Source organism: Pristis pectinata, chromosome 11 (genome assembly GCF_009764475.1).
Source record: "Pristis pectinata isolate sPriPec2 chromosome 11, sPriPec2.1.pri, whole genome shotgun sequence".
Classification (NCBI taxonomy): Eukaryota; Metazoa; Chordata; class Chondrichthyes; order Rhinopristiformes; family Pristidae; genus Pristis; species Pristis pectinata.
Genome location: NC_067415.1, coordinates 15,797,489 through 15,811,209, shown reverse-complemented (window position 1 = coordinate 15,811,209; position 13,721 = coordinate 15,797,489). Strand labels below are relative to the sequence as shown.

The 13,721-nt window shown below is 41.9% G+C and overlaps 1 protein-coding gene across 1 annotated transcript in view; it reads right to left on the bottom strand.

The window, feature by feature from the left end:
* Positions 1 to 13,721, bottom strand: part of atp10a (ATPase phospholipid transporting 10A) — a 147,981-nt gene that overhangs the window by 64,698 nt on the left and 69,562 nt on the right. The window contains exons 4-6 of the mRNA XM_052026516.1: positions 8,124 to 8,230; positions 3,903 to 4,034; positions 784 to 914 (exon numbers count right to left, since the gene is read on the bottom strand). Of these exons, the coding sequence (XP_051882476.1) occupies positions 784 to 914; positions 3,903 to 4,034; positions 8,124 to 8,230 (370 nt within the window). The remainder of the gene's footprint in view (positions 1 to 783; positions 915 to 3,902; positions 4,035 to 8,123; positions 8,231 to 13,721) is intronic.

The following is a 13,721-nucleotide window of genomic DNA, read 5'->3' as shown; positions in this document are numbered from 1 at the left end:
AGCCTCGGTTGGGGAGCGGAGGTCTGATCGAGATTCCAATCACCTGCTGGGTAATTGAAATCCAAATAATTAAATAAATCTGGACTGTGAAGCTGGCACCGGTAATGGTGAGCAATTGAAATGGAGACCCATCAGTTTCACTGATCTCCATCTGGAAAGGAAATCTGCTGTCCATCCCCAATATGACTCCAGACCCAGCAATGGTTAATTCTATTTGAAATGGCCTCAATAAGGCACCCAGTTCAATGGTCAATTAGGGATGGACAATAAATACTTGTCTTGCTGTTCACATTCTGTGAATATATAACGTCGCCTACTGTGTTTTGCAATTGGGTTTCCAAAGAAATTCCATTGCGTGGCATAGAATGTCAGGCTCATCACTCTCGACTTCATCCTGTGAACTATTCATGTCCAGCCTACTTTGTTTTGGAGGTTAATTCCTCCTCCCCAAATGAACATTTGGAGAAAGCAGCAATTTGGTGCCTTCGGCTAGCAAGGGTCCCTGCACTAGTGACTGGAGTGAAATCAGAGACTCACACTGTGATCCACACTTGGGATTGGAAAAGGGTACATGTGCACCAAGACTTGGGCTCCTTCCAATCCCTTTTAAAGTCAATCTGTCAATCATGCCCAGAGATGTCAACTTCAGAAGGTACTGAACCTGACAGCCACTTGCAGCACCACACTCAGCACTAATACCCACTCAAGACAGGGGAAAATTCCTTAATGACACATTCTATTTTATAGTGAAAGGAGGAGTGAAATGGATTTCATCTGAGTTACCTGTAGCACAATTATCATCGTAAAGAACAAGTATAATCCAGATAATGCAGGAGATAAGGAGGTGCCATCAATGCTGAGGACATCAAATACTGGCCGCTGATCACCATACCCAGCTACCCAGAGACCATGACCTATGGATCGTAAGAGAGAATTTGATGTTAAGAAGCACATCCAACACCAAAGCAAAGCAGCGCATTTTCTATTGAGCTCCACAGGTCTGCCATGGCTGTGTCAAGATTGAAGTCACCAAGGGAAGTCTTACAAAATATTTTGTAAACAATTATCTCTCACTGGGATCGTGGGTGTTGGAGTCAAGGCCAGAATTTATTGGGCAGCCCATGCTACCTTCCAAAGGGTGCAAGTGACCCTTCCGGAAGACCTCCAGTCCCTGTTCCACAATGGTTTTCTGGACATTTCCAAGTCCAGATCGTATTTGACTTGAAGTGAAACTTTGAGGCAAAAATCTTCTCACAGTGTCCTGGCTGGTGGAGGTCACAGATTTGAGAAGTGCTGTTGAAGAACTTTGGGTAAGTAGAGTCACAGTGGGCCAATAATGGAGAGTGTGGATGTGTCGGTTAATATATGACCTGGATTGGTGTTGTGCTTCCCAAGTGTTGTTCCAACTGTGTTCATCCAGAGAAAGTGGATAATATTTCATCGCATTCCTGCCTCATGTCTTGCAAGCAGTGTAAAGGAGGTGCTCATGCAAACTTATTGGCATGATTTTTCAGGGAACCATTGTTTTTTGCCCATGCAAAAGGCCACATTTCCCATGAAACTGGGCATCTTTTGGGCCTCCCTGCAAGATTGACCCTGAAATTTCTCTTTCTGAGGAGTTACTCTTGGTCTCCCGAACCCAATCATACCAGGACTTGCAGTTTGCACTCTCTCCCTGTGACTGAGGGTTTCCTCTGGGGTGGTCTGGTTCCCAAAGATATGTGGGTTGGCAGGTTGGTTGGCCACTTTCCCTGTGTGTAGGTGAATGAGGTTGAAACCGGAGGAAATGTGGGGAAAGTAAAGTGGGATTACAGTAGGATTAGTGATGGTTGGCACGGATTTGGTGGATTGAGAGGCCTGTTTCCATGCTGTATCTCTATAACTCTCAACAGCAAACTATCAATAAAGTTCTTTGACCTAAACAGGTGCCCACTGCTCGGATCTTGACTTATCCACTCTGCTTTGACTTAAACTCTATACTCATCTGCCTGCACTAGTTTTCCAAATTATGGAAAAACTCAGACGGTCACGTTTGATCTGAGTGGCAAAGGATGTTCCCTTGACACTGCTTCCACTCCTCTCCCTGGCAACAGTCTGAAACTAAACCAGACAGTTTGTAATTCTGGTTTCACATCTGACCCTGAAAGGAACTTAGCACATTACAGGCACTGCTGTGGAGCAATTCAGCATGTGAACAACCTGGAATACAATCCAAATACATCACTTTACAGGTGAAACTAGAGTCACAGAGCTACACAGGACAGGCCCTTCAGCCCGACTTGTCCATGCCGACCTGAGCTACTCCCATTTGCCTGTGCTTGGTCCATCCATGTAACCTTTCCTATCCATGTAACTGTCCAAATTCTTTTTTTTTTAAATGTTGTAATTGTACCCACCTTTACTACTTCCTCCGGCAGCTCGTTCCATATACTCACCACATTCTGTGTGAAAAATTTGCCCCTCAGGTCCCTTTAAATCTTTCCTCCCTCACTTTAAGCTTGTGCCTCTTGTTTTGGATTCCCCAACCCTGGGGAAGAGACTGTGGCTATTCACCTTACTGATGCCCCTCATGGTTTTATAAACTTCTCAGTCACTCTTCAGCCTCCAATGCTCCAGGGAAAAATGTCCCAGCCTATCCAGATTCTCACTATAACCAAGCCCTCCAGTCCCAGTAACATCCTTGTAAATCTTTTTTGCACTCACTCTAGTTTAACGACATCCTTCCTACAGCAGGGCGACCAGAACTGTATTCAGGACTTCAAATGTGGCCTTATCAACTCCTGTACTCAATGCCTTGACCTCTGAAGGAAAGCATGCTAAATGCCTTCTTCACCACCCTGTCCACCTGTGTCGCCATTTTCAAGGAACTATGTAGCTGTACCCCGAGGTCTCTGTGCTGTACAACACTTCCCAGGGCCCTACCGTTTGCTGTGTCAGTCTGGACACTCAGCCGACCACCTCCCATTGCAAATTGTGCTTTGTGTGGATGAGTTACTTCCCACCTCAGACAGGCATGTATTGACATAACGTTTGGCACAATGCCCGCGGCAGAGTGAATTTAAGTTACACTGATCCAAAGCACAGCCAGCGTTGGATGCCCACAGTCAAACCAAGCAGGTTTCCACAATACTGCTTGTCCTGCAGAGGTACTTTTCAAAGGCAGGGGGTTACCTGAGCAACTCCTAGCCCGACACAGGGATCCTGATTCAGAAGAAAGAGGGGCCATATATCCTTTCCTAAAATGTGATCATCAAAAAGGCTGTTGGTTTACTACACAGTGATGAATTAATGCACCATTATGGTGCCGAGCAATGTAGAGAGTTACAGTCCTGTAATCACAATCCTGCTGTTTATCGTACTGACTCCATGTAAAACTTTCATTAGCAGCTTTGAAGGCCACATGTTTAGCCCTCTGACCAAACTCACACTGAACAACAGTAACTCTTTTATAATAGTCAAATTATTTTTGACTAATGATTTCCTGTTTTCCAGTGACATGGGGCAGCACAGTGGCACAGCTAGTAGAGCTGCTGCCTGTCAGTGTTAGTGACCCAGGTTCAATCCTGAGCTCTGGTGCTGCCTAAGTGGGGTCTTTACATTCTGTGTGACCACATAGGTTTCCTTCGGGTCCTCTGGTTTGCTCCAACAGCCCGAAGACGTGTGGGTTGGTAGGCTGAATAGTAGAATCTGGGGAAAGTTGATGGGAATGTGGAGAGAATAGGTTGCAAGGAAAATATTGGGGGAGTAGATTCCTCTGTGATGCTGGTTTAGACTTGATAAGCCAAATAACTCTCTTCAATGTTGCAAAGAAATATGGTACTGCTGGTACTTATGGATCTGTTAACTCCCGTCTAAATTCTCTTGAGAGGTCCAAGTATATTACTCTAAACCAATACACTTACCAATGGCAGAGAAAAGACACATCACGACAAGGATGATAACACACCAGAAGACGTCTATGTTCATTTGTCTCTCCAGTTTGCTGCGCTTGTAACGTGGGCCATTGTTGTTTAACATGGCTTTAGTCTCATGCCCTAGGAAGATTGGAGATAAATAGCTGAAGAAGATCACTGGACTGGCAATAGACTTGAGCGAGGCATGGAACAAAGCAGTGGGAAGGTCATGCTCTACATGTTTAAAACACTAGTCTGGCCATAGCAGGAGTTCTGCATGAGGTTTTGATCATTACATTGTAGGAAGGACATGACAGTACAGAGTGGGTGCAGAGGGAAGTGTTGCAAGGACTGGAGAAGTAGAGACAGAAGGAAAGACTGGGGTTAGTTTCTTTAGGGAGGTTGCGGGAAGGATTAATAAGGGCGCAGAAAACTATGTAGAAGCCTAAAACAGAAAGCACCTATTTTCCTTGGGGAAAGAGGCCAATTACAAGAGGCAAAAAATAGAAGGATTGGAGGGGAATTAGAGGTGGAATAAAAAAATTGCCAATGAGTGGTGGGGATCAGGAACTTACAGTCTGAAGGGTGGCAGGGACCGAAATCCTCACCACATTTATAACATACTCAAAAAGAGCACCTGACATGCTGTAATCTATAGGGTTATGGACACAGAGCTGGTAAGTGGGAAAGGCCCAAGTAACTTTTCCAACTGGCATGGACTGAGGACACCATCACTGACCACTAGTGGCAGGCTGGAAAAATTAGAATAGTCATGATCTTATTGGATGGAACAGACTGCTCCTATTTCTTAAATTGTGAATTATGTATGTAATTACAAGGGTTAAAATGTATATTAAAATTGAAATAAGATCTGCTCTTATAAGGTTCAAATGTCACCTATACATACAAGTTAATCTATCTCAAATCACTCACATTCGATATGACGCATCACTGAACTTAAAAAATTCACGGCCACTAATTTCATGGGGAGCCAACTGTACCAAGGAGACCAGAATGCACCAAAGACCATTTATATTCCTCTCGTAGCCTTTCAACACCTCCTGTATCTTCTCTCTGCCTTGCAAACCTTTATTCAAATCAAGGATCAAGGCCTGGTGAAACCTGAGTTTCGTATGTACTGATGCCCATTCTCTGATGCATCAACGTTCTCTCGCACTCCAATAACTCAGTGGTGTTTTAGACTGTGGATCTCAACTTTTTATAAAGGATCCTTGGCTACTAGCACAACCTGCTTTCTTGTGGGTTCCCAACATCAGGTCTCTTCAAACACAGGTCCAATAGTCAAGCACCTATTTGCTTCTGGACTTTCTCGCTACCATGTCTGCTGCTTGCCTTGCTTGCTTCTTCTATCCTGTTCATTCTGGTAATCATCCTTCTTGAAGTCTGTGTATTTTTCTGAAGCTCTTGTAGATGTCATTCCTATTAGCCACTTCAGTTCTGAGGCCCCTCTTTATTCACAGAACTACGGCAGAACCAGACATCATTTGTTGCACGTTTATTTTGCTCCATATGGAGCAATTCAGTCCGTTCCATTCTACAGTACTTTCCCTGAAGCCCTTTAGTACCCATCCAATTCCCTCCCTCACTGAGGGCTCCAGCGACCTGGGATCTATTCTGATCTTTGGTTGTCTGTTTTACACGTGAGTTTACACATTCTCTTGTCCAACTATCTGCTGGAGGAACTCAGGGGTTCGAGCAGCATCTGTGGGGGAAAAAGGAATTGTTGAGCTTTCAAGTCAACCTGAAATATCAACAATTCTTCTCGCCGCTCCCCCCCACCCCCCCCCCCGCCCCCATAGATCTTGCTCAATCTGCTGAGTTCCTCCAGCAGATTGTTTGCTGCTCCAGATTTCAGCACCTGCAGTCCCTTGTGTCTCCTTACACGTTCTCTTGGTGACCGTGTGGGTTTCCCCTGGCTGCTCTGGTTTCCTCCCACACCCCAAATTTGCGCTGGTGGGTTAAGTGAATGGTGTAAATTGCCCCTGGTGTAGGTGGGTGACTAGAGAAACAGGCAGTTGTAGAGGGGGTAAGTTGATGAGTATGTGGAAGAGAATGGGTTATTGGGAAATAAATGGGTGGGACGGAATAGGATAGATTGAATAGAGCTCTGAGAGCTGGCAGAGACTCAATGGGCCGAGTGGCTTCCTTCTGTATCACAAGGAAACCTGAGAAAGACACCTCCTCACCAGCCCCCGCATGTCTTTTACCCTTCACTTTAAATCTGTGCCCCTGCTCCTTGAACCATCTACTACTGAGACCAGTTTCTTATTAGCCTGCCTAAACTCATCACGATCTTGTGCACCACTATTAAATCTCTACATCACCAGTCCAACCTTGTAGCTGAAATCCCTCACCCCTGGAAGTTCCATGTCAGAGAGGCTTTGGATCCTCGTGAGCATCTTTCTTTCAGGCCAGTGATGAGTGGTGTTGCTTCAATGCTGAATACAAAATCAGACCATGATTTCTAAAGTTTAACAACCAAACATCCAATAATACAAGTTTAGAGAATCTGCATTATAAGTTTCAGAGTAGCAAGCAGGCTTTGTGAAAACTGCAGACTTATCACCACGAGACAGCGCTGCAGCACTAAGTTAAAAATTCGTTGAAACTCAGTTCACTAAAACAGCAAATGGGACATGCATATACCATGATATGTCTGAGGAATGTGTGGCTGTTTAATATGACTGCGTTACAGCAATTATTTCAAAACATGACTTGGGTGGGAATATGAGATGGGAGGTTAAAAATGAAGGAAATAAATGACAGAAATAGTAGAGAACGAAAAAGAAAGAAATAGAAAGAGCAAAGGATAAAGAGAAAGCAAAGGTATGTAGAATACATCCGTTTTATTGAGCTTCTTTAACATAAACAATGTGTCATAAAAATATCGTCAGCATAACCCATTGCTGTGTTCCAAACCAACGATGATGCATGACATAAGATTTACATTCATTGCAAGGAAGAACCATATTTTGAATATTAAATTATTGAAAAGCGTATTGTATCAGTATTAGCAGTCAGTTCCTCAAAACCAGGCTGGCACCTGAGGTAAAAGAGCAGAGGATTCCTGGTGGTCAATTCTGTTCTAGTTTATCTGCTTTGAGTATCTACATCATTTCAAATCGAAGGCCTTTCAAATAAACAAATCAATCTGAACTTGGCCAGGTAATAGCCAGCATCATCACCACATTTTAAACAAGTTCAAATTTTAATTGGGAATTGGATGGAGAAAGGCAATAGATTATCAATAGATATTTTCATCATGATGGCATTGTCGGGTGGTTATGGCTCTAATCTCTAAGGGCACTGAACCAGATGTAGCCAGTGGATCCATACTCAGTGCAACCTCGTGGCTTTTGCACATCTTTCACTGGCTGCATTTCAGACACAACTGACAAATTTCATACTTTTCTCTGATCACTAAAGAGTTCGGTTTCTTCAGTCATTGGTGGGGGGGTTGAAGAGCACAGTTCTAGAATGGTAAAGTCTCCCTTTCCACTGTGGCCAACCACAAGGCGAGTCTCCAGAGACTATACTTGGGTAAAAAATGATTGGAGAGTCACCAGACCGGTGGAGCTGGTTGAGTCACAAATGCAGAAGAGGGACAATAAAAATCTAAGATGCAGGCAGGCTTCTTCATGTCAAGCTTTCATTTACAATATAATCACTGGCATTTCACTCTTCCTACAAGCCAACATTTGCATTTCTTTATGCAAGTTGGCCATTTTTGAGAGGGTATTAGGCAGGTTTGGAAGGAGAAACCAATGTTCCATTAACTTATGAACATACAGACCAAGCCCTTTGTATCCCGAGCTCCTGGTTGGTGAATTTAAACTTGGTTATGTAGGAATCTGGACATCAGAGCATATTACGTTGACATTTTCCATCTCGTTTGGCTTTTTTTTTTAAGAAGTGGATTAATAACCTTTGGGTGATTTTAAGAACAACAGCAGGAAACAGTGCACTTGAATGAGGACAGAATGTGATATTAGAAATATCATGGGACAAAAACTTGTCCTCTGCTGATCACATTGAACTGTGGTTCTGAAACCCAGCTATGTTGATTAAAATGGAACCAAATCCCAGAGGAGGAACTCAGTGAGTACGAATTATATTATTGTGTATCTACCACATACAACACGGGATATTTCTCACCCCTTGGCTTAAGAAGATGCTCCTGTGAAGAGACATACACTCATACACATGTACCTGCATAGATTACAATGCCCACAACCTCTTCTGTGTTTCTAATGGTACATCCCCGAAGTAAGAGATTGTCTTTAGAAAGTCCAGCTTTCTTGTCATTTTTGTATACTCTGTAACAAGAGGAAATTCAGGTTAACCAAAACTTTGCTTCTACGCAAGCTCTTTCAGTCCCATTATTAGCTCTGTTGTCATATAATTCTTGCCGGTTGCTGATCTTTTGAACTCATTGGACTTAGTTATGACTAGTTTGTCACCCACTCAATGACAACCAGACATTGCTTGATGTTCAGTGTCAGCATCTCCTGCGTGGACGATAAGTGGACACTGGTTGGTTATGTGGTAACAGATGACACTTTACATCTGCAGCAAGGCTATTCCTTCATTTTCCAATTGTAAGGGGATATCTGTGTCTGCCATGTGTTGTCCATACTTAATTAAGTACAGTCCATAGCTCTCTGCACACTCTGACCTCAAATAACTGAAGACCCCATGCAGAAATAATGTGCTAGCCCAGCTGAAAACACGATACAGTCATCTCAATGTTCATTAAAATCTGCTTTTGCAAAGCCAGTCCATTGAAGTCAATGGAATCAAATTTCAGAGTTAACATGTGTACTTAGAAGTGGAATCAGCAGCAGTGGGATCAACATGCATCAATACACAAACACGCTTAAGATTCTGCAAAAGTTTAACATCTGAAGTGGGTTTAAGACTCAATGGTGAATGTATATCTGGCAAAGGAATGGTCCATATGGGCTAACATCAACAAGTTGTATTTACTGAGCTCTATGTCTCAGGTCTTTTCAGGGGACAGTCATCGACTAACATTTGACCTAAAGCACTCGAACACTCCATGCTCTCACCTCTTCCTAATTCTCCAACCACCTCTAATCCAGTGAAATTTTAACATGCTTCTATTCTGGCCTCTTGAACATCCCTGATTTTAATTGTTCCACAATTAGCATCTGTGCCTTCAGTTAGTTGGCCCTAACTCTGAACTTTCTCTATGAATTTATTTGTCTTTCCAACTTCATCTCTTCCATTAAGATGTTCCTTTAAAGCTACCTTTCTGGCCAAGCTTTCAGTCATCTGTCCTCCCATACAGCCTGAACTAAAAACTTTATTAGATAATGATCCTTTTGTGTGCCATAAAATATTTTACCACATTAATAGTGCTATTTAAGTGCAAGTTGGTGTTTTAGTGGCTTGGGGTTTAATTAAATATATTTTTCCTGCAAATGAAGTCTCTGTAATCAGGATAAGAGGTTGGAATATAGCCACCGAGAAGTCCAGTCTGAACTTATAAAGAGCAATTGTTAGCAGCTGGTACAAGAAAATATGATCTAATTTTAATCCCCCCCATCTTCTCAACAAACACCATTAGTTTAATTGGAAAACCTTCTTCCAGGACTGCGTATGTAATTAAATCAGACCACGGGAAGGAGATTGAGAGTCTAGTGACATAGTATCATGACAACAGCCTTTCCCTCAATGTCAGCAAAATAAAAGAGCTGGTCATTGACTTCAAGAAGGAGGGGGGGGGGGGGGAAGGTGAGGAAGGACAGTACATATGCTCCTGTTTATATCAACAGTGAAATAAGAGAGGGTTGAGAGCTTCAAGTTCCTAGGAGTGAACATCACCAATTGCCCGTCCTGGTCCAAACACGTTGACACCATGGCCAAGAAAGCTCACCGGCACTTCTACTTCCTCAGGACTCTAAACAAATTTGGCATGTCCCCTTGGACCCTCACCAATTTTTAATTGATGCACCACAGAAAGCATCCTATCTGGATGCATCATGGCTTGGTATGGCAACTACTCTGCCCGTGACTGCAAGAAACTGCAGAGTTGTGGACACAAGCTCAGCACATCACGGAAACCAGCCTCCCCTCCATGGATTCTGCCTAGACTTCTCACTGCCTCGATAAAGCAGCCAGCATAATCAAAGACCCCACCCACCTGGGACATGTTCTCTTCTCCCCTCTCCCATCAGGCAGAAGATACAAAAGCCTGAAAGCACGTACCACCAGGCTCAAGGACAGCTTCTATCCTGCTGTTTTAAGACTACTGAATGGTTCCCTAGTATGGTAAGGTGGACTCTTGACCTCACAATCTAACTCATTATGACCTTGCACCTTATTGTCTACCTGCACTGCACTTTTTCTGTAACTAAAACTTCGTTCTGCATTCTGTTATTGCTTTACCTTGTACTACCTCAATGCACTGTGTAATGAATTGATCTGTACGAACGATATGCAAGACAAGTTTTTCACTGTACCTTGGTACAAGTGACAATAATAAACCAATTTCCCAAATCATATGCTTGCTTAATAATGTGGCTACACGTTGACTACAAAGGAAATCTTCCAAAACTCATATTTTAGAATTAAACAATAAAAAGGGATAAGGAGCTTCATCTGGTTACAAATTAGTTTGAAGTTATGTAAATGATTTACTATTTTTACAGTTTCCAAGTCCGCATTCTGCTATTGTTTTCCTTTTGTACTACCTTGATGTATGAAATGATGTGTCGGGATGGCATGCAAACAAAAGTTTTCACTGCATCTCAGTACATGTGACAATAATAAACTAATTACCAATCATGTTTTTAGATCCAGTCCTATAAAAATACAGAAAGATAAAATCAACTAATTCTAGAATGATTGATCTTAATCAATCTGAGATACCAGTGATATTTATTTCTTTTAACTGCACGATAGACCACCAACTCAGAATTCATTCTACAATAAAACATCACAACAACATGCCTTTCAGTCCTTGTGAGGAATGCAGTCAAACTCAAAGGCAATTGTTCTTCTTACAATAATCTAATATCCTGGCTTTGGTAAATACATTGGGATGACTTCCTGACTGGGACATGCTTCAATGATAAGTTTACCACTTGTGTACCATCACACAGTGACAATGGACTTTGTACCTGTACATACTAAAAGTGAAAGTGGCGCTGCTTCAGCTTTGCTTCTGTATATGGACTCAGCTGAGCTTCTTGACTACAGAATGGACAGCAATGAACAATTAACCACATCCAAAACCACTAGAACCACAATTAAATTTACATTGGAGCTGCATTAAGCAAAGTCTGGATGAGCACTTGACTTGCTAAGGAACAGTAGGCTATGGACCAATATGGGAAATGGGATTGGTATAGATAAATATCAGATAATCAGCTTGGACATGGTGGGCCAAAGGGCCTGTTTCTGTGTTGTAGGACTCCATGATTTTCCATTCTAACAGATCTATTCATTTTAACATTTAATGCCAGGGAGTTGGATTCAGGTGATGCTAAGTGGCTTCTGTACATTCCCTACTTTTGTTACAAGAAGTGGATGAGAAATCCACAGTGTTAAGTACCATAGGGAATGGTCAATTTAGATCGTGCAAGGTGAATCATTTCCCTTAGCACAAATGTCACTATACACTGACAGTGCAGAAGGTGGTGGTCAGCATTGATAGAAAGAGGACTCGGAACATTTTTAAACTATTCTTCTGAATTAACATGAAGTGAATAAGGTCTTTTGGCTTGAGATAAACCTGTTAACAGGATTTCATCTAAATTTAAAGAGAGGAAAGGTTTCTGATCTTTGGCAAAGTTATGTACATTCAGAAAGCTTCACATGATTTTAAGCATATTTAAAGTAATACTCACAATCTGCAAACAGGGAAGAGTGGAAACTACCCACCTAATTCCCACAATCCAGTAATATTATTGCCCCATAGTTATTTGCAACAGAGACAAGTGTTCTAATTCCCAGCCAACTACAATGCAATAAATGCTTTTAGCTTCAATTTGGCCACATCATGTAGTTTTTGAATATTACTTGAAAAAGAATGTTGAACATTGCACTTGTTCTACAGGTATGGGGCTCTTGCAGCCTGTGTGAATGAGAGCAGGGAACTGGAGGACGCAAGAGCCTGGCACAGGGGGCCATTCAAGTTGGGGTTGGAAAGGAAAGTAATGTTGGTATAAGGCAGCAACTAAGTGGGTAGATACTATTCTCTGCAGCAGCAATCAGGCATCCTAAAGGCCATGCTTTCTGCCTAGTGGCAGCGATAGGGCATCTCCTCAGCGCTGGAAAAGAATGGTGTGGGAGCAGAAACATTCAGTTGTGGTCCATACAGGTACAACGATATAGGTGGGAAGAAAGAGTTTCTGCTGAGGGATTGCCAAAACCCAGAGCCTAAATTAAAATGCAAGACTACAAAAACAGTAACCTGAGCCATTTGCAAATTAACACGGGGTTAATAAGATTAACTAATTGAATGTGTCGCTGAAGTTTAGTATGGGAGAATCGGGTTTCAATACTGAGGAAAGAGGGAGCTGTTCTATTGGCACAGGCTTCCCTTGAATCAGGCTGACAGATTGAGAGCTGTAGCCAGGTTTTAAAACTAAACAGTTACCATGGGTGAAGGTTCAGATGAGGGGATATTTATAAAGTTAAAGTGAAAGGATAAGGCAAATTTGAATAATAATAACCAAAGAGTGACAGAAGGGGACAAGATATACAAACATGAGGGATTAAAAAAGGTAAAATCACAGAATTTAAAGGCTTTTTATCTGAATGCATGTGGCATTTGTAACAGAAAAGATGAACTGATGTCACAAGTTGAAGTAAATGTGCATGATCTTATAGCCATATTACATACATGATTGCAATGGTGGCAGGTTAGGTAGAAAGGAAATAGAGGTGAGGCAGCTTTGATTAGTGAATAGAGTTGTGAAAAGAGAATCAAGATGTGCAATCAGTTTGGGTGATGACAAGAAATAGGAAGGGAAATAAGCCAGTGGTAGGAGTATTCAACAGGCCTGTGACAGTAGCTACTCTGTGGGAAAGAGTACAAATCAAGAGATAATGGGTGACTGTATAAATGTTACAGCAATAATTGCAGATGACTTTCATTTTCATATGTTCGGTAAAACAACAACAGTTTCTTCCCTACTGCCATCAGGTTCTTGAACTGACCTTAAAGACCTTAATTCTACCTCAGATTATATTTCCCTCAACTTGCTCTAATGTCGTTATGTAATTTTTGTTTATTGTGTCGTGTAAGTGATGTATAATTTGTTAATTTAAGTTTATGTAATTTATGCTCGTCATATTTGTAATGTACTGTGCTGTTGCTGCAAAAGCTAATTTTCCTGAGATTTATACCCTGGGTTTGTATGCCCATGACAATAAACTTGACTTGAAATCAAGTTCACAAAAGGAAGCCTTGAGGAGGAGTTCATGGAGTTAATCTGGGATACATCCCAGGACCAGCCAGAAAACAGACGATTTTAGATCTGATCATGGATAATGAGGCAGGATTAATTAATTATCGCACAGTAGAAAGATCACCTGGGGAAGGGCGATCATATAATGCAATAGAATTTCCCATAAAGTTTGTGACTGAGGAACATAAATAAATACAATTACATAGTACAAAGGCAGTGATTCAATGTATGAAGTGGTCAGAATTACCACTGCACAACATGGATATATTTTAAAGAGCTGAGCTATAAAACCCAAAGTAAGGTGGAAATCTTCCCATTCGTACTATGCAGATGACAAATGTAGTGACTCACAACTCACTTAATGACT